Source organism: Brienomyrus brachyistius, chromosome 24 (assembly GCF_023856365.1).
Source record: "Brienomyrus brachyistius isolate T26 chromosome 24, BBRACH_0.4, whole genome shotgun sequence".
Classification (NCBI taxonomy): domain Eukaryota; kingdom Metazoa; phylum Chordata; class Actinopteri; order Osteoglossiformes; family Mormyridae; genus Brienomyrus; species Brienomyrus brachyistius.
In genome coordinates this window covers 533,454-554,267 of record NC_064556.1, presented here as the reverse complement: position 1 = coordinate 554,267, position 20,814 = coordinate 533,454, and the positions used below count along the sequence as shown (strand labels likewise).

The 20,814-nt window shown below is 47.7% G+C and overlaps 1 protein-coding gene and 1 long non-coding RNA gene across 3 annotated transcripts in view; both read right to left on the bottom strand.

Annotated features, from left to right (window-relative positions):
• chm (CHM Rab escort protein) overlaps nucleotides 1-11,173 on the bottom strand; it is a 31,584-nt gene extending 20,411 nt beyond the window's left edge. The window contains exons 1-5 of one of the 2 annotated variants that reach the window (XM_048995149.1): nucleotides 11,035-11,173; nucleotides 2,999-3,065; nucleotides 2,574-2,646; nucleotides 2,269-2,396; nucleotides 154-508 (exon numbers count right to left, since the gene is read on the bottom strand). In XM_048995149.1, coding sequence (XP_048851106.1) covers nucleotides 154-508; nucleotides 2,269-2,396; nucleotides 2,574-2,646; nucleotides 2,999-3,065; nucleotides 11,035-11,086 — 675 coding nt within the window. In that variant the 5' untranslated portion in view covers nucleotides 11,087-11,173. The remainder of the gene's footprint in view (nucleotides 1-153; nucleotides 509-2,268; nucleotides 2,397-2,573; nucleotides 2,647-2,998; nucleotides 3,066-11,034) is intronic. The other variant, XM_048995150.1, reaches the window with a different exon arrangement.
• Nucleotides 11,174-12,459: 1,286 nt separating this feature from the next.
• On the bottom strand, nucleotides 12,460-15,978 carry LOC125720099 (uncharacterized). The gene is made up of 2 exons (XR_007385346.1): nucleotides 15,724-15,978; nucleotides 12,460-13,611 (listed from the first exon to the last, which is right to left on the bottom strand). It is a non-coding gene; the product is annotated as an uncharacterized LOC125720099 (long non-coding RNA).
• Between the last annotated feature and the right edge of the window lie 4,836 nt (nucleotides 15,979-20,814).

Genomic DNA, 20,814 nt, shown 5'->3' with positions numbered 1-20,814 from the left:
GAAGGAGCCGATGAGGCCAACACTCAGATGGAGAAGTCTACATCTCTCGTTTGCAGCAGCAAGGCTTTAGCCTCTAGGATGTAGCTACAGTGGACCCCAAATGTGTAATTATGCTCTTCCCTCTCTGCAGATGAGCTGAGCACCTCAGCTTACCTTCGACACCAGGTCAATGTTGAACCTCCGACCCTCTTTCACGATTTTTGCGTAGCTGATCTTCTTCACCTCCGTGGGACTTGGGTTCGCAGATGGCTCTTCTCCTTGAACATCTCCGGCCTGGCCAGTCTCTGGGCTCGCAACCTCCTCTTCCTTGCCAGGTGCATCTTCTGCATCGTCCTGTAGGAGCCCATCGGTCTGGCCTTGACCTTCTTGTGGAGCATCTCCCTCAGGCACCTCCTGGGGGCACGTGGGGCTGTTGGACTGGGCACCATGTTCGCCTTCAGCCTGTACAGGTGCCGGGGTTTGTCTCAGCGCATCCGCCTCCTTCTCCTCCTCCTCCTCGGGCTCCTCGCTGCCAGCGACAGGACAGAGATACATTCCTCAAGGCAGCTAAACATCGGCATGGCAAAGTTAAATTTAATTCCATTTATTTTTATATACCACCCAAAAGAGTTGCCCCTAAGTAATTATAGAAGGACATTTGAGCAGTTAGAGTATTAAAATTTGTACAAGGGGAAAAAAAATTTGATTAAAAAAAAAAAAAAAACCGAGAAGAACGAGGGGAAAAAAACAATAAGAATCCAAGCCTCACATAGCAGCTATGAGGGTGGGGGGACTCTGGAGGTCACTCCCCCCCATGTACTAGAGGAATGATGGCTTCTCTTTGGACCCAAATTTAGGTCCCGAGGAAACCTTATCCGTCCACATCAGCGAGCTCAAGGCGAGACTAGCCAAAGAGACAGACTGCTGGCAAGAGATAACCGACGTGGTCAACTAGAAAGTCAGCATTCGCTAAACGCTAAACCTACCCACAGCCAAAGACAAGTGCCAGACTTCGGAAGCGAACCACCACCTCCTCCCTGACGTGGCCTGTCTCTTTTACTGGGTGTTGGGGTGGGTGGGGGGTGTCTTGTTTTTTAATTACAGCTTCGAACATAATTTATGATTTGCAATATGGAGCTGCTTACAGCAAAATTTCCTACTTAATTTTTTTGTTGCAGTGGAGTGAGAGCATCAATCACGGCGACGTCTCCCCTGGCAGGTGAGGCATCACCTGCAGCAGCTGGGGGGGGTAGGGGGGGGGAAAGGGGCGAACGGGCGGGACCTCCCGGACCGCATCGTAGGGTCCGCCCAGGTGCCTGGGGATTGGGTTTGCTTCACACCAATGGCAACATCATTCAAGATCAGAAGAGCAGGGCTTTGAAAGCAGACTTGTGACCCACATGCGACGCGAGCGGGATCACCACACCCAGCCGTCAGCCGCAGCCTTCCGCCGCTTCCTGCCCCGCTTAGTGTGAAGACCAGCAGACCAGCGCGGCCGCCGCAGCCGCCCACGTCTCCGGATTCGCTCTGCCCATCACTGCCTATTAGCATGTGCCGTATTGTCTTAATGACACTGCTGACATGTGCAATATTTTTATATTTACTGCGAAACTGGATCACAAGGAGAGAAATAACCCATAACATCACACCTACTTCACGGTTTTTCTTCTTTTTTTTTAACCTTGTTTACATTTTATTTCTTACACTCGTTTTATATTCAATTTTATATTCTTTTTTTAATTTATATTCTCTTTTCAGTTTATTCTGTATATTTTATTTTATTCACCTTATTTTTTCCTTTAATCCCTGACTTATCTTTCTTGCACTGACAAGGGCAGCCTTCCAATTTCATTGTACCTTGTGCAATGACAGAGGCCTTCATTCATTCATCCATCCATCCATCCATCCTTTCAAAGGGTAGGAGACAAACATTTCTGAGCATGTCTGTCTGCCTTGGAGACCTCGGCGGTAACACAGCACCCTCCCCATACGTCACGCTGGAGTTTAACGGGACGCCATCTTCTGAGAGATTAAGGCTCTCATGACCAGCAGCCCAAAAACTTGTGAGAAACAGGGACACGACTGTGTGCAACACACACTGGCTTCTGAAAAACCCAAAGGTACAATCTGCAGCAGGAGCATGACGTGTACTCTGTAATACTCTATAATACTCCACAACACTCTTTAAAAAGGATGGCTGGCATCCTTTGCAGGGTGTCCCTGCTCATAGTAACAATCGCGCCAAACACTCGGAGCCTGATGACAGTGCTGCCCTCTGCAGTCCAGCACCTGGCGTAGCAGAAGACTTCCAGGTTGGTGATGGACGTGTCCACCACGCTCAGCACCAGGGCCTCCTCGCCCTCCTCCAGCCTCTCCCCCCAGTCTGTCGCCTCCTCTGCGGAGCTCTGCCCCCCCTGCTGTAAGACAGAAGAGCTTTTAGCGCAGGGAGGTGCAAACCGGCCTGTGTCTAGCTAACACTGCATCCATTACAGGATGCATAACAAATAACGTTAGCAATCAGAGACAGGCAATTACATTCTGATCACTTGTAAGTTATTCCATTTTGAGGAAGCGACGCCGGCAACAGACCTTACCTTGCACTCCTCCAACCAGGACAGCAGCCCATTAAATGTGAAACTGGCCCAATTTCCAGCATAGTAGCTTCTCCTGCAGGAAGAGCTTGATTAATATTATATATGCAACACACATGGAGGGGTACGCTTGCTATACTGCATATTACATACAAACATGCATGTATGTATGCGTGTGCTAAAGACAGTATGATAGCTACATAACAAACGTGTAGGTGTGTGTGCTGCAGAGCATACATATTACATATGTAACACGTGCAGGTGTGTGTGTCGGTTACACATCACAAACAGGAGCGAGCAGTGAGGTAAGAAGACCAAAATCCCTGCAGCAGGACAGAAGCCCCCCCCCACCACCATGCCCACTGGGACCCGTCGTCCCACGCCGGATGCGCTCCGCTGCTTTGTGGCCGACGGCGGCCCCCCCGTACCTGTCAACGTGCAGGACCCGCTGTCCCACGCGAGAGCAGGCGGCTGCGATGATGGACTCGGTCAGGCCTGCGATGGGCAGAGACAGGAAGCATTGAGGTGGCGGCCGGGGCTAGCGGGGCTAGCGGGGCTGGCGGGGCTGGCGGGGCTGCCGGGGCGCCTACGCTGCAGCGGGGGCCCTCGCCTGAATGCAGACAGCTAATTCAATCAGAAAAGGGGCCCGGGAGCGGCTCGCCAGCAACCTGCGCTCCGTTCACTGCGTTCGCACAATCACACAGCAGTGATGTCTTTGGGAGGCAGAGCGCTACTTTCCTTAAATTGCGAGTGAAATGTCCGGAAAGAAACACTTAGGCCTCTGCGGAGGCAGATCGAAGTTGGCAGCGGAATGCGCCGCAGCGGGCCACGGGGGGAGGGGGGGGGGGGGTCGATAGCTGCTCCTCCGGCTGATACGAGGCAGATGGAGAGCTGTTTCCCTCTCCCCGCGTCTGGCTGAACTTAAAGGCGCTTTATGGATGTGGGCGGGACGTCGGAGCCCCCTCCTGCACGCCTGTACAGCCCGGCCTGCTCAGCCCCGAGGACCCGCCGGGATTCCGTGAAGGAGAAGACACCACAAACCAGGGGGGGGAAGATGGAAAGGCTGCGGCGGGGATGTCATTGAGAGCAGCGGTAATACGGAGGCAGGAGTGTGTCTCCATCCCTCTTCCCCCTCATCTGGCCTTGCGCGTTTCCATCTCAGAAACTCAATGGAAAAGTGATTTATTCTCATCCGCCTGTCACGTCTTTATCCTCCTGGAGAGAGGACGCCCGGCCAGGTAGATGCTGCAAATGGCGCCCCCTACTGCCCCACGGGTAATGGGGCAATTCGAACACAGTTTGTACTTGAATTTACCTTAACTAGCATTAACAGTTAGCAGGTTTCCTTATAACTAGATGGGCACCAATACATTAACACAGTAAAATAATGAGTTTCTTCTCAATATATTTTGGATCTACAAACACTTTGCACTCATGAAACTCATATTAAGGTTATTTTTAAACTTGCTGTGTTCATTAAGGGATTCAGAATGTGACAGACACCAGCATCTTCAACAGACGATGCTTGGCAGGATTGGTTAATCCATTCAAGGAACCAGTCTGCTCCACATATCAACCACCCGGCCCTTTCTGGATCAACAGTAACCAGCTAACTGTAACCTGGTACCGTGGCGAACATTTGACTTCACTTGCAGCACACAGGTCTGGACACCTGGTCCCAGATTCAGACCATCTTGGTCTTGGCATGAACCAGCACACTGGCCATAAAAAAATATACATGCATGTCACAATTGTATCATAGAGAAGGGGGCTCTTTAGCCTGGGAAAGTGTCCTGGTGCTACAGATAGAGACGTCCGGGACAGGGAAGCCCTCGGCTCACAGCCCAGCCCGGCTGATGGGTCGGCTCTGACACCCACCGCTGGGAGACAGCGTTTCAACCTTCCACCTGGGGCAGCGCTGAAGAAAAAAAACTTTTATTAATAATTGACTGGCTGTAACTCGGCTCTGTCTCAATTAAGTCCCTGGTGGAAACGACTCTGGCCTGTATTTCTCATCGCAGACGATCCAGAAGATGTTTTTAAAAAGGTAAATACGCCCTGCACCACTTTTTTAATGCCATTTATCGTATCTGCTATTGATTTTTCCACATCATGTTTGCTAAAGACAAACATTAGCTGCCATAAAGGTGCGGAGCAGCACAGACATGCTCCGCGATAAATAATAGATCGGCCAGGCAGGACTTTGATGAGCGTGCAAAGACCAAAATGCTTTCAGCAGGAATTGTATGAAATCATAAATCACTCTTCATTTCAGGGAACATTCCAAAATGGATTCTATCTCTCTACCTTCAAAGTCATTTCGCACGTTATTTATAGCCAGGCCGATAGCGCTCGGACAGCATATACTGGGGTGGGGGGGGCCGCGGGGGTGGGCGCACACAGGCCTCCTGGCGGGGAAGGCGCTTCGGTCATGCCTGCGCGGGGACGTGGTAATGAGGGCTGACCACCGAGCATGCTCAGTGGAGCTCTAGCGAGTGCTGAGCGATTCCACAGCAGCTGCTTCATTATTCATACATCGATTTATTATTATTATTACTACCTTATTAAAAGATAAAACCTGGCTGGGCAACATCCCTTCTTTAACCAACCCGCGCCCACCACATACTGCGAACCATTTCCTGTTTAAAACCTGCTTGCCAAGAACAGAATTCTCTCTCCACATTCAGGTAGATGCACACTGATAACTGACACCCAGGTCAACGGGACACTCCCTGAACTGGACCGCTGAGGACCCACTTCAGCTCCTCTGCCAGACTTCAGATGTCGGGAGATCCGGCATGAGGCCGTCGACGCTCGTGATCCAATAACTACTAATGGAATCCATTTAATCCGGCAGCCCAGGAGATGGATAGTTGCATTAACACAATAGCAAAGACGTCCCTGTTAGATGTCCTGCATTTTACGGCTATGCCATTAAAGCCAGCGCGGCAACGAGCAGCACCCAGGCGGGCTAATTGGCCATCTCAATCACGGCTGTCCTGGGACTATGCCAATAGCGCCCCCTTCCCCTCGCCCGGGGAGTCGCATCCCCGGCAAGGGCTGGGGGGCTCATGGCCATAATTCGCCGATAATGGGCACCATTTCCCCTCAGCGGGTGTACAGCATCTCACGCCGTCAAAACGGTAACACCGAGAGTGTGGCTGGGCGGTGGCGTTGGAGGCGAGCGAGCGGCTCCATCCCACTGGGCCGGCCTCTCCGTGACTTCTCTAAACACCATGCCGTAACAGTGGCAGATTGACGGCTGCGATAAGTGTGTGCGGCGGTGTGTGCTACCCCAGGGGGCTCCGTGCACCTTGGCCGGCCGTCAGGGAGGCAGCTGGCCGCACCTCAAGCGCTGACCCCCGCCCCCCAGGACAGACAGGAGACATTCCAGCTGCTCAAGGTCCCCCCCGCCTGCCCGCCCACCCACCCAGTCGCCCTGAAACACTACACGTCGAGGTGCACATGCCGGACTCGGAGCTTTTACAATCCCGACATGCCATGCGGCGATATTCACGGGAAGAGACGGGAAGCGAGATGGGGAGGCTCCACGCGAACGAACGTGACTCACAGATGACGGGCAGGGACCCTGCGGCCGGCGGCGACCTCGCGATAGACCCTCCCCCCCCCATTCCTCGCTGTCAGATTAGCATGAAACGGCACTGCTGCTGCTAGGGGGACATGTCTCTGCTGGTAATTAAAAAGCGGCTGTAAATCAAAGGGGCTTCCATAAATACAGGATGGCGGGCAGATTTAGCGAGCCGGGCTGCTATAAAGCAGCATTAAAAGAAGTCTTAATAAAACACACAGCGGCGGGAGCATAACCGGATAACTCGGCTCCTCACCCATGTCCCCCTATATTACGGTACCATTCGCCTGTGTCCCTGACAGCAGCAGCCGTTCCCAGCCCGGGGGCTGATCCATTTACGATGACGGGGGGCCTTGACTTCCCTGTACCCGCACAGCAGGAGGAGGAGCAGCAACGTTAACTCCCCCCCCACCGCTGCCGCCCCAAGGCCCACAAAAGAAAGAAACCAAGGGCGAATGTTAACGAAGGCTATGTGTGGCACCGTGATCCCCGCATGCAAAGACCACTTACCGCTACAGACAGCTTAAGATACCCAATAGGGTTAGGGGCCGACTGGCTTTCTGCTAAATTGGAAATGATCTCAGAGGTGGTGCGCCTGAACATTTCCACGGTGAAGCTTTTCCTGGTGTGGCCTGACGCTGCCACATTCCAACAAAGGGCCCTTTTACTGGGTGAATCCCAAGACCGTCATTGCTCACTGGTCAGTCTACAAGGTCTGAATGAATTCCTTATAAGACAGACCACCAAACCAATCAGAGGGACAGTGGCCTCACACTTCTAAGGCCGTGGGTTCGATTCCCAGGGTCCTTTGTTTGCTTCCTGCCACGTTCTTGTTTCTCCCAATTTGAATGAAACAGCGTCTCTACGTCCATCTTGTGTGTATGAACTGCAGCTGTCTTTTTTCCGTGACTGATGCACATGAAAGTCAACAAAAAAGCCACAGAGCCCGTCAGATACCATGCCCCACGTGACAGCAGCACAGCGCGGATCAGAAGGCGGTGGTTTGAAGCATGTCACTCCGCAGCGCGGCTCAGGAAGTCCTGCTTCTGCATCTTCAGGGCTTCCAGGCTCTGCTCTGGCCCCAGTTACACCTTCGTCCTCGTTGTGTTCACCTGGATTCCTTCTACACTATAGATACGCTTCGCTCAGGTGACACAGTGACTCAGTCGCTCCTTAGAGACAGACTGTCAGGAGATCCCTCATCACGGGACGAGCCTCTAGATCATCATGACCTTCAAAAGATAAGCCCTTCTGGATAAACCAGAGACCGATTTCCATCTGAAAAGCCAACGTCTGAACTGGGATTTTTCAATTTCAGCAGAGAACATGGGACCTAAAGACCAACAAGGAAAGGAAAGCACTTGTACACCTGAACAAGACCCTTTCATCAGTATCGCTGCCGGTGATGCATACAGCTGTAAGCGAGTGTAGTGAATCCCAGTAAAACTGTAAAAAAGAGTGTAGACTGTGTTAAAGTCAACACTTTTCTCCATGTAAATAAACAAATAAACATATATGGCCAAGAATAATCCCACTTTACCCAAGAGCTTTGGCCACCTGGCCTTGGGTCAGCTAAAGCACTCGTACGAGCGAACCACAGTTAACCCAGACCCTGTTCACATCTAGAGCAGAAATGACATTTGACAGAGGGCCACTTTCCCAAAATACTCACAGGACTGACTCTAGCTATGAGTGCCAATAACACTCAGAGAGATAATGACAGCGAAGCCAGAGCCATATGACGGGCAGGCTGGCTTTCTACACTTGGGGGTGACTGCAGTACATGTCACAGAGATGCTAGCTTAATACACTGATCAGTGAAAAATAAAATAATATCTATTAGGGAAATTAACATCTTTGCCACTATGCCTTAAACGCTTGTAATCATTATGATAATAAATGATCAAAATATTTTAGAAGCATTTTAGCTGTATTTTTATATGGCAGTAATATAATAAAGGCATGATTAATTTATACACCAAACTCAATGACTGCAAGTTATCTATGAGTATTTCTGAATTAGAAAGTGCAGTATCACAGGTGCTTAACTGGCCTCAGTTATGACAGAGACTTTAGGAAATTAGGAATCGCTTTACCGTCCATGAGTAACAATTTTAAACCAATTTTCACATCATGTACAGAAAAAACTGTTCTTTCCTTTCCATTATAGCGCCACCTACGGTGGTTCGATACAACACCCACACAAAGCGGACCAGGGCTGCAATCCGTGTTTCTCTCCAGGTTCTGGTAAATTCCACAACTGAAACGGCAACTATCACAAAGACCATTCTGATTTAGCAGTTCTGAAGGACGATGCTGTTTGTATCAGTGACCTGTGCTGAATTTTCGCTATTAACAATAATGAGCAAACCGCCGCAGGTTTAAGGCAGCGGTTACGCGGCTCCACAGCCCGACAAAGGGCAACGCCGCACGTAATAAAGGAAGGACATTAGCGGTGCTTAGTAGCATTTCAGCCGTCACCCAAATCGTTAGCGGAGCCCTTTAAATAACTTTCAAATATCTCTCCGCCTGACCACCTACAGATGCCATTAAAATTAGTCACATGGATCCGAGGTCCCCTGCCAGACACCCTCACCACCTACCCCCCGGTGAGCTTCCAAGGGGCGTCCGGATGGGGTTTGACAGGGCGCGACCGTCCTGCCCCCGCCTTCCTAACGCAGGTCACGGCCCGACAGATGGAGGGGAGATACCATTAGGGCCCACAATATTCATAAACAACTGTTCGCTGTCTGCGTTTGTTGTTCGCGCCGATAGCCGGCGAGCGGGAAAAGCTGGGCAGCAGGCGCGCCGCCTTGTTTGACAAACCTTGACATAGAAAGCGGTGCGGACGGAAATACAGCGGGCGCGCGGGCACGAGCGCGCGGCCGGCCGGCACCGGCGTGTCACGCGCAGCCAGGGGATTGGCCGGTAATAGCGCCGGGCGCGAGCGGGGCCAGAAGCAGGACGGAGGCGCTCGCTTGCGCACTATCAATCACGGACGGGAAAACGTCCCTTATAGCAAAGGCAATAACACATTCTGTCCCCCTTCCAGGGAGCAAAGCGCAGCACTAGGGAGAAGTCCCGTCTACGCTGGCCTGCTTTCTCTACTGAGAATCAGGCCAGTGCATAGTCACCTTGAACTAGAGCCTCTCTGCCACAACAAATTTTGAAAAAGGGGAGAGGAGGGGAAAAAATCCTGGCAAAAGCAACCTGCTATATTTCATTTCCATAAACGTGAACATTATTTTAATTAAGCTACAGTGGTGTTAGGGAAGGTCCACACATTTCCTAAATGAAGAGCAGTGGAATCAAACTGCAGAGCTTGTTAGACAACCACCTTTAAGGCGAGCGATAGAGGGAACTTTGCAGGATTAACGTTATGGTTTATTTTTGACTTTGAGACTAACGACTTTGCCCTACAGCAAAATAGAGAAAGAAAGGCGGCGTTAGTGAGCGCTTTGCAGCAGCGCACGTCAGGGGAATGCAGACTTCAAAGAGCCCCGTTTAACTGAGTCTTTCGGACCACGGTAACAGAAATTGATGTGTGAGTCATTAACGCCGGCCAGATGTGAACCGCATAGAAACCAAAAATATTTAGGCACTTAAAATATTTTATTTGTGCGCAAATGGCAGCTGTAAACTGTCTCTCCAGAAAAACAAGCTCGTTTATAAATGCTTAGTCTCAAATTTTCGCACACCTGTCGCCAGATTTGCAAAAACAATAAGTTAAAACAATACAAAACACACAACATTTTGTGGACATTTATTTAAAATGCCGAATATCTTATGCGTGACACGATCCTTCAATTTTGCAAGACTCAGCCAGCAGAAGAAAGTCCTGGAACTGAATCCGGTATTTAGTGGAATAAACACTGAGTGGAAAGGCCTCGTGTGTGCGGCGGAAAAACAGCCCCAACACCGGGACCCCGCGATGATCGCCTGACAAACGTTATTAACCCCGATGGTAACGGACTGCTGCTCAGCCAGGCTGACACACTGAGATCCCCTCTAAGATGGAGCTGACAGGGAGAGACTGACTGATTGATAGCACTGTTATTGATCACAGAATATAATTAAAGCTAGAACTGGAGTAAAAGTCTCCATAAAATAAGGAAAGACAAAGGTAGCTGTAAAATACCTCCCACTTCAGTTATAAATAATAAGCATTTTACTTGGGGAAAAATAAACTGGAATTTGGACCGACATATAGACGAGAATCTAATGAAATACTGAATTGGTTAGGATGTAATACACAGGCGACAAATAACGTGGTGATCTCTGTAATGCCAGTGCTCCAAGGAATGGGCCGAGTCTGAGTATCCAGCCTGATCGCCGAGATTATGGTGCGATGCTGGTTGCGGAAGTCTGGGGAGACAAGAGCAGGTTCAACCCATGCCAGAGGGGTGCGGCGTGTGGTGTGTGTCAGCAACCGACGGGAGACCTTTTAAAAGCCGACAAATGTCTGTTTTACAAAGACGTTCGGATAACAGCCTGCATACGTGCATAAGGAACCACGACAGCACAGCGCCTAGAAGGCTGGCTTGTCATTTAACGGGATTGCTGACAAGAGCATCGTGCTCAAAGAACAGCGACTGCAAACAAGCCGTGTGGAGTGAAATTGGACCAAACAGCAAGCAAAGACCGACAATAAGGGCAAAGCAGGGTAAATCACAGCCCAGCTAACAGCCAGGCTCTCCATAAACAACTGCACAGTCACTAGCATAGCTTCTACGACCAAGCGGCTGGGGGCGTACAAAACGGTCCCAGTTCCTAAATTTACCCTCCACTTTGACTTTGCCTCGACGGAATAAAGCACGCTATACGGTCGAAACAAGCCGCCACCGGCTCAGACAGACGCAGTGGCAGTTTTCTTACCCGTCCCAAGTACCACAACATCGAACTCGCCAGGTAGGTTGTCGGCGGCCATCTTGGAAACGGCTGCGAAGTCACGTGACCGTTACCATGGCGCGCCCATGACGCCACAGCTCGCGGTGGCCCTGCAGAGTAACACCTCATATGATATAACATCATATTATAGTTACTAAAACCTAACAAATATATTAAACTCAACAAGATACAGAGCAAGATTAGTCTTTCAGTACCCCAACATGCTTTTGAAATAAAGCTTTTAATTGCATAAGATTATACTGTTGCTTGTAGGTAATTATATAATTATGGTTTTGATTAAGTGTTTGCTTTGAAAACGGCTCGTTAGCCGAGTAAGAATATGCACTCTTTCCTAGTTCCCCAATCGTCATGAATTATGCATCTAATTAATAAGTTTTAAAGAACCCAGTCTTCGTGAGCAATAGTTTATAAGCAGTAATCCACCTGCATGAGAAAGTTACGTATCCTGACAGAACAGACCAGCCACAGGCTCAGACCGTTTTGTACGCCCCCAGCCACTTGGCTGTAGAAGCTATGCTACTGACTGTGCAGTTGTTTATAGAGAGCCTGGCTGTTACTCACAGCTACTTAAGTTGTTTTTATACTTTAGCATACAACAGATTTCTTCTGGAAATTTGAATTCATTATGGCAGGGGGTTCAATCTAAAATTGATCTAGTTACCCCACCCCCCCTCCCCAGCCTGCAAAAATTTCCAAGTTCCCCACGTGATAAAACTATAATGCAAAATCCAAAACAATTTGCGGAGAATTCCATTGTACCAAGCGCCCCCCCCCCCCCCCCGTCCGCTGTGAGATTCCTCCCCTGACCACGGGTGTTCTGAAGTCCTAGGCCGGATTCCCCTGAGCCAAAGAACAGCAGAAACTGTAATTCCGTCAATTCATTTGCATTAAAAACATCTCAGTAGCGCAAGGTATCTGACTCCTAACTTGCCAGCCGGTGTCTGATTCACAAGAAAAGTACTGAAACATTAAAACTAGTGTAAATGGCTGTAATGTCACACAAAGCACGCAGGAGTATTCGGATTCTTTTCACTTGCTCCACTGCACCCCCCATCAAATAGCACCCTAATCGATGGCCTACGTTGCCGTTCAGGCTGACTGGCTCTTCCTTCTGCACACGTCTCGCTTCTGGCCATCGAAACAAAAGCAGCACCTTTCAGCAGGTGACACTGATGACAATGGCTCATATTCTCTAAGCCTGTGGACAGAGGGCTTTCCATCTACGTCACTTTGGCACCTGTCAACAGTGCTTATTCCACCAAACTGGAAAATCTATGCAACTGATCACACTATTGGCTGGAGACACGAAGCATCTGTATTCATATAGAAATGACAAAGTGCTGGTGAAAGGTGTAGCTTTCAGGACAACATGCAGGGAATGTTCACTGTACGTTCTGATAACTGGAAGTTTATTATATTAATATCTATTTTATGTTGTTTAATGAGGGCTTTTTTTCTCCAGTACCTAAAATACTATAATGTAACTGGGACTCAATGTGACTGAAGCCTGGTGTCACTGTATTCCTCAAATCAGTTTTTAAACATGAAGCACTAACTTTCCACACTGAGAGATACCCAGGATCCCTCCTGGTGGCCGCATGTTGTGCCATCACTGTTCTGCCAGTGCGTGACATATCAGGGACACAAGTGTCACATCCCATGGGACCTCTGGACGTTTTTGATGTGGGAACTGGGGAGTGTGGAGTTGTTGTCACAAATTGTGTGCAGAGGTTCTGACCTCCAGATCCACAAACAGATGAACAAGGCAATGCTGTGGAGACCAACTGTCTGAAGGTTCCTGTTGATAGCTGCCTTGAAGTACAACACATCTTTAACTGAGCCTGTGATAGTGTGACCAGTGGTCTATATGGCTCTATTGCAACTGGATTTTAGAGGATGAACAACTGGTTACCGTGGCAACAACTGGTGACACAATCTCTCCTTTCTGCAGGCTGACATCAGAGTCAGTTCTTTATGACACAACAGCAATACGCCCAGCAGTTTGAAACTGAAACATCTGCCAGGTGCATGACGTCTTTACCTATAATCCTACTTAATAGCAAATTTTAACCCTTTCAGCTTGAAAAATAACATGACAATCATCTTTTACAATCAAATGTATAGTTCTCAAAATGGAAGGAATTTGTTCTAATGACACAAAAGTCTAGGCTTCAAATCCTAGGGAGTCCACAGAAAAGTTGTAACCCATCCATTTGTTGTTGGTTCCATCCATCCAGTATCTGCCACTCCTCCAGTTCTAGGTCGTGAGGCAGCAGTTTAAGCAGGGATGCCAGACCTCCCTCTCTCCAGCCAGCATCTCCAGGGGAACACCAAGGCGTTCCCAGGCCAGCCCAGAGATATAATCTCTCCAACGTGTCCTGGGTCCGCCCCAGGGTCCCCTCCTGGTTGGACATGCCCAAAACACACCTCCAGGAGGCATCCTTGATAAATACCCGAACCACCTCAACTGGCTCCTTTCCATGCGGAGGAAGAGCAGCTCGACTTGGAGCTCCTCCAGAATGTCTAAGCTCCTCCTCAGGATACCTGCAAAGGAAACTCATTTCAGCCACTTCTATCCATGATATCCTTCTTTTGGTCACCAACTAAAGCTTGTAACCATAGGTGTGAGTAGGTATGTAGATCGACCGGTAAATCGAAAGCATTGCCTTCTGGATCAGTCCTCTATTTACGACAGAACGGCGCAGCATCCGCAAAGCTACTGATGCTGCAACGATCTGCCTGTTGACCTTCTGCTCCTTTGCTCCCTCGCTCATGAACAACGAACCCTAGATACTTAAGCACCCCATCCATGGTCTCCAAGACGGCTGGATACTGTGAGCCCATCCCCCAACCCGAAGTCAAAGGAGAGTGGCCCTCTCGTTCTCCAACATACTGGCACCAAACCAGGGAGTTTATAAGTAGCCCCACCCCTGCCTGGCACCTTCCACCATGGGCAACTCCAGAGTGGAATAGAGTCCAGAACCTCTCCAGCAGTTTGCTTCCAGAACCCGAGCCGTTTGTTAAGCTCATCTATATCTAGTCGGCATCTCTCTACCTCAGGCTCATTTCCCACCCGACAGATTACATTCCATCTGCCTAGAGCCGCATTTGGTAGCTGAGGCCCTTGGCTGTGACTGCTACCCCATCCACACTGCACCTGTCCCACACAAGATGGTGGAGCCTTGTATTTGCCGCGGACCTGGCCAGGCTGGGTCGCATGGTCCTTTATGGAATTCTTCAGGGGGGTTTATGTGACTCACACTCACTTAGGCCCAGGAAGCCCCCTAACGTCATCGCTCCTAGGATCACAGAGGCATAGAAACTCACAGCGGTAAATTCTGGGGCGGGACGTAAGGGTAGTAACCCCCCACCCCCCAATAATCAAAATTGGCCAAAACAAACCCCTCAAATAATTATAAAATGGGTGACCTCAACCCCACCCCCCGACCCCAAGTCCAACCCAGAGATACCCCCTTGCACGAACCCCCCAGTCACCCCCCAGACTGCAACAGGCTTCAGATAAAAGTGCCAAATAAATGTCGAGTCAAAATTCTGCAGGGTTTACAAATACAGTAATATACTAAACATCGATGTATATTGCTACAGTTACACATATTTTATGGGGATAAACTGTTCTTAATAATATATGCTAAATGCTGCAGTATGTTATGTTGTGTAGCAGACAGGGGCTATAGTTTCATTTGTCAGCCAGAAATGCACAGGGTGACGTCAGGCGTTTGCTCTTCACTCAGAAAAGTAAAATGAGTTTCCCTGTATTCAGGTGCACTCAGGGCAGATGGAAAACACACAATAGGGTGTAGTTTGAATAGTGTCTCAAATAATCATGTCAAACTTTTGTTTTTGATGCAGCCCATTTTACCCACCTGTGCGCAGAATCAAGGGTTAGCGCTGCCCCCTATTGAAAGAGGAATCACTGTTTAACCCAGGATTTTACTAGAAGACTCCTGGATATATTAAATCAGTCATTTCATGAAAAAAGGAGTTTTGCTTATTTTGAGCTGGATATTGTGGATGGAAATGTATCGCTGTAAAGTTTTTTTGGCCAGTGAATTATTAAATATTAACCTTTGATTTATTATATATTAACTGCTTTCAGTGGTTATTCATTATAAATGTAAAATAGTGCTGAAACAATGTATGTGAAAAGAAAATGCATCACTAGCTTGGAAGAAAACATCAAGATTAAAAAGTTTATCATACACATTGCATTTGGGATTGAAAATATATTTTTGTCACACTTGGGGTTAATAAAATCTTTGAATGGGTGTAGAATTTGTAAGCATAATTCAACAACATAATAAAATATCTAAGTATGTTTGGTAGAATTGGGAAAGTGTATCTAAGCAAATCAGATTTAAACCGAAGTGTTAATAAAGCACAATAATGAATAAATCTTAAATGCACTTGAAATATGGGAGGATATAACGAAATTAGACTTGTAGGAAATTCTTATCTGTGTCACTGATATCTTTTACAATAGAAAACAAAGTACTAACTGCTTCCCAGGGGTGAAATGTTGACCTTTATTTGGCAAACAAGTTTTTCCCTGAGTAACAAAATGTAGCATTAACTCCTATTCAAAACAAAACATGAGACGAATCAAATTAAAATGCAGATGCAAAAGACTCTACATACCAACAGAACGCACGGCTTGTTCACTACCGTCTTCGAATACCACTTCAACGAGGCCTCGCCAAATCACTTACGTATAGTTTTCTTAAAGCTGAATCTTGTCTTTTGTTTCCTGGAGTTTGGTCTACGGTCGCTGCTTGACTGCTTCCAGACTCCTCCCATAATGCACTGGGCTGTAATCCAGGCTTCCCGCTTTTAACCATTTTCATAGCACTTAGTCATGGGAAACTGAGCATAAAGATTGCAGAGCGGCGAAAAAGAGTGGGGGTTAACTCACTTCTGACAGAAAAGTCATAAAACTGAAATGTTGTTTTAAGAAGCGATACGCCCTCACTTACAAAAGATTAACTGGCGATGGAACAAATAGGATTCCCAACCTGTAGTGGGAGGGATTTTTGTGCGATGTCAATCACGGGCTAAACTCACTTCCACTCGCTTACTTTTTTAGTTCCCATTGGGGTACGACAGGCCAGTGATTGACATTTTACAGTAATCCCACTGTGGGTTTCAAAGCCGTTTATCCCATCACTGCTATTAAGAATAAAGGCGCAGGTGTTAACAGGACAAGTTTGCGTGCCGTTCCCCACACCTACCACTTCGAGTTCATATAGGATACAATTAATGCATTAAATTATCCCTGACTGGCATTTCACTGCCGCTGAGCCGTTCAGTCAGAAGGCCGCTTGATAAGCACGGGGACGCTTTTAACCCATCTAGTTTGCATCAGCAAAGGAACCACGACAAAGACCTCTGTATTCATCCTTCATAAAAACCTGCAATTCTGTTTGTTCGTTTGGGTGGACCAGCTATCAATGGCAGCGGATAATGCTGAAACAATGTTAACGATGTTCTGTTCTGCTGAGGGTATTAAAATGACTCTAAGGACATACTTTTATGTTAAAGCACATTCTTTTGAACTGGGGGTCGCAGGGTAATTTGCTTTTGACATTCTAAATGAAACAAGACATCGTACTGAAACGGCTTTAAATGCATGAATTTGAATTAAGGGCACAGGTTCTCCTATTCCAGAAAAAAAAGTTTTTTAAAAATAGACGTAATTGGCCCTTTTAAAAAATAGATGCTGTAACAGGCCTGCAAAATTCCTTTAAAGAACCATCATTTTAATTACACTACTGCACTGACGTAACCGTGGAATAATAACCGACTCTGGTTTATTAAGTTCGCCTGGATTCACGACTAAAACAATATTTGAATACTTACAGAATTATGGTTAATTTGCATACGCCAGAATGAGGTGCCTAAAATATCGTAGTTATGCTAAAAAGCAAGGAAGCGTAATCCGAATGCTACACTTAAGAATAAAGATCGCATAATAGCTACATCGGAGCCAAAACAAAAATGAAAAGAAGACAATCGACACGGTACGAATGTTTCTTTCTTTCAGCTGATTTAACTGGCCAAAAATGTTAGTTCATAAAGATTTAGCATGAGTTTTGTGTCCCAATTATCGGTTGATTCAAACGTCTGTGGTTTTTTTAATCACACATAGGACGGTAAAGCTGTGTAGGTTCCCTGTTTCGGGAAATCGCCGCGTTGAAACGTTTTTGTTCGCGTTTGTGTGGCCCATAATTACATATAATTATGTGTTGAAAGGACAAGAGGCAATGGCCACCGGAGGGTCCCCGCCGCAGCGGACGGCGCTCGCATGGCCGGCTGGAGAGCGGCGCTCACACGGGGTATTCTGATCAGATTGCTTCATTGTTGCAGAGGGCAGGCCCCTTTTATGCCGCAAGTGGAAGCTCAATGGCCCGCACTTCAATGAAGCCCTGCTCAAGGGCACTATGCTTTGAACGCACTGTTCTCTTTCTTTATATTGAGTTTGCATTGCCCACCCCCCTTTCCGTACTGGTTTTTTTTATTAGGCATGGATTTTACATTTTACTCTTTAAATAGATGGTATGTGCGCATCATGTTTAAACCTGAATCGGTTGTGCAATAATAAATATCGCTTGGATTGTTAAAGGGGAAACTGTCATCTAACCAAAGGTCGATGTCGCTTTAAAATGAAATTATGCGCCGGATGTTGACAACGGGTCCTGAGGTCCATTTAAAACGTTAAGTAACGACTCCCGTTCCCGTCGTGCAGAACTGGTGTGAGGAATTTTTATATCACGCAATAAAAACCTTTTCATAGTCTGTTTCCGAGGATGGAAACTCTTCGCTTTTGAACATAGTAGCTACGTCGCCGTATAAAATACCCTCTTTTTCGACTGTAACACTTGCAGGCTGGTTGTTTTCATGGCTGGACTGATGAGAAATATTGGCGTGAACCACAGTACTGTTACAGCGCTTCACACATGTCCAACAGTACAATCAGATTCAACAGTTATGCACAGGAACATGTGGTTTATAACAGCAAAGAAAAATGCCCATTAGTTTTAGTTTGGTATTATCCCCCTGTTCTGGTTTGATGTACTGATACTCAATAAATCCATATGACAAAAAATAAAGAATTTTTCTTTTATAAAATGTAAATCGTGCGGTTATAGTAACAAGCATCAATGTTTTGATCACATTGCTGTTCATACGATCTGCTTAATCCCTAAATTCTGCAGGTGTCTGAAATGCATCCTGACCTAAGGACTGTGACTCCGTTCACCTGTCACCAGTGCACCAGTACAAGTCAGAAAAGAATGGATCTGGAACCTTGTGGGGTGTGCAGGAGAACCGAGTGACAGGCCCCGGCTGGATCTGGAACCTTGTGCAGGAGAACCCAACGGCAGGCCTCGGCTGGATCCGGAACCTTGTGCAGGAGAACCCAACGGCAGGCCTCGGCTGGATCCGGAACCTTGTGCAGGAGAACCCAACGGCAGGCCTCGGCTGGATCCGGAACCTTGTGCAGGAGAACCCAACGGCAGGCCTCGGCTGGGTCTGGAACGTTGACGGGCAAAAGCATCATCACCGCATGGCGGCATTACGCTCCCTGCTATACGGGCAGCCGTTTCAGTGTATAGTTTCACATCAGCAGATTTATTTGTATCTGTTTAAGAATTCCAGTGGTCTGATAGTCTGCCTTGCTGCCCATGGTGTCAGGCAGAGCTGCAGTTTAAGGGACTAGGCTGACATACGGTAACCAATGACAACAGCCGCGCACATTGTCATTATGGGAGACACATTGCCAGTCCTGTGTCCTTGGGGGTGGGGGGGCGGGATGCCCCCTTCCCTACATGGCCGCATCATGCCAGGTCGCCATTCATGTCTTACTGTCTGCCTGGCGATTCTGAAAGCCAGTCCAGACCAGAATGTCTGCCAAGCTGAATGATAAAACTGGGCCACTCCACGGACGGGAAGGCAAACAGCTCAAGGACTGTCGAAATTTCAGCCTCCTCCCCTGAAACCACCATGACACACAGACAATGGGTAACTCAGAGGACAGGTGCTGAATCGTTTGAGCAAAGAGTCCGTTTCAAATAAACAACTTCAATATGCTTGAAAAGATCTTGCTTCCCTTTAAACAACAAGTGAAAAGAACAGATGGTCAATAACAAGCATTTTTTTGTTGTAATCCACCCCAAGAATAATATATCTTTTATCAAGGCCGTGTGTCTAAAGTTAGGAAAAGGTGAATCAATATCACTTGTTTATTTGCCAGGGAATGTGTTTTTTTAATCCAGGAAAAATGAAAAAAGTGTTGATTCAAATCATGTGCGGATTCAAGCTGTGCCATTGACCGGATAATTCTGAAGTTTTTTCCCTGGCTGCGGTATAAAGAACGCTGCTGCTGTAAGTTCCATGTTTCTGTCGGAAAGTATCGGGAGCGCTTCATCTTCCAAGCAGCTATACCTTTAGCTGCCATCCTCTCTAAGATGCGTCTTTGATCTTTGCTTCTGAGGACCTCGATGGAGATGTCGCTGCCGCTTTTGCGTCTTCTGTTCTTCAGAGAGAATCTCTGTTTACCGCATGGCGCCCGCGGTCCTGAGGGAGGACTGCAGAGGGGTGTAGGCCGTTCTCTCCCCCCATCCTTTTTTTCTCCCTTCTTCTTGGAGAGATATTACAACAGACGAGGTCCGCCGGAGATCTGTGAGTTTACATGGCGCGTCGCTCCATTGCAGGGGAGTTAAGCGGCGAAGCAGGATTCTCAAATCTCGGTTGGTCTCAGAACTGGGAAATGTGGTGAAGCTGCTGCATTGAAGATGATAATTATGCAGTTTGAGCTGTTAAGCGCCCTTACGGGAAAATTACCAGCTGGACAAGTGGACCCTCTGGATAAGAACACAGAGCTGCGGATTCCTGAATCTCCGCATCTTTGTATTATTATTGTAGTGCGGCTAAATCTCACATTAAAAAGAAAAATCTAATTGCAAACTACTGTTTTTATTCCGTTTTAATCTCCTTTAATCTCTTTTCAGAGGTTTGCTTTCATTAACAATGAAGGAATGCATCGGAGGCCTGTCCTCAGCACTCGACACTCGTCCGCCCTCTGCCTCTGAAAAACGTGACCGTTCTCCGCGTTTTCTTCTGCTATATAATCCGTAGGCCTGAATATATAAAATACTGCTCCAGAGAAACAGAGAGAGCGGCATGAAGGTGACAAACGAATTGCCGGTTAACTTTCATACTAGAAGCGTCGGTTTGACAGAAACACGCTTTTCGGCGGGCATGCCACCCCGTCTTGCGACACAAACACGCGTGAAGGGTCAAAGGTTATGAGGGGCAATTAATAAGCAACGTCGCAGGTGCTACTCGTGGTGTACATATAGTTTACCCACTGCAGGGCCAATAGAGGCAGCTTACTTACTCCGGTTGTGACAGAGGGAATGTAGCTCCTTCGGGCGGGAGAGAGAGAAAGGAGAGCCAGGGAGCGTGAGGACGTCATTAAAATGCAGCATTAAATCAGCCAGGTGGACCATCTTAGGACTCAGACGAGAAGCTCAGCCTCCATCTGCGAGGGTTTCAGGGGAGAACCGTTTCTGCCTTAACCGTCACCCCGCTTGGCACACGCCGGCATCCAAATGCATTACTTCACTCCTGATATATACGTTACATTTCATCTCGCAAAAGATGGTATGGCGTAATTAATTTAAGGGCCTGTAATGGGAATGAATATTTATCATGGCTGACAATAAAATTAGG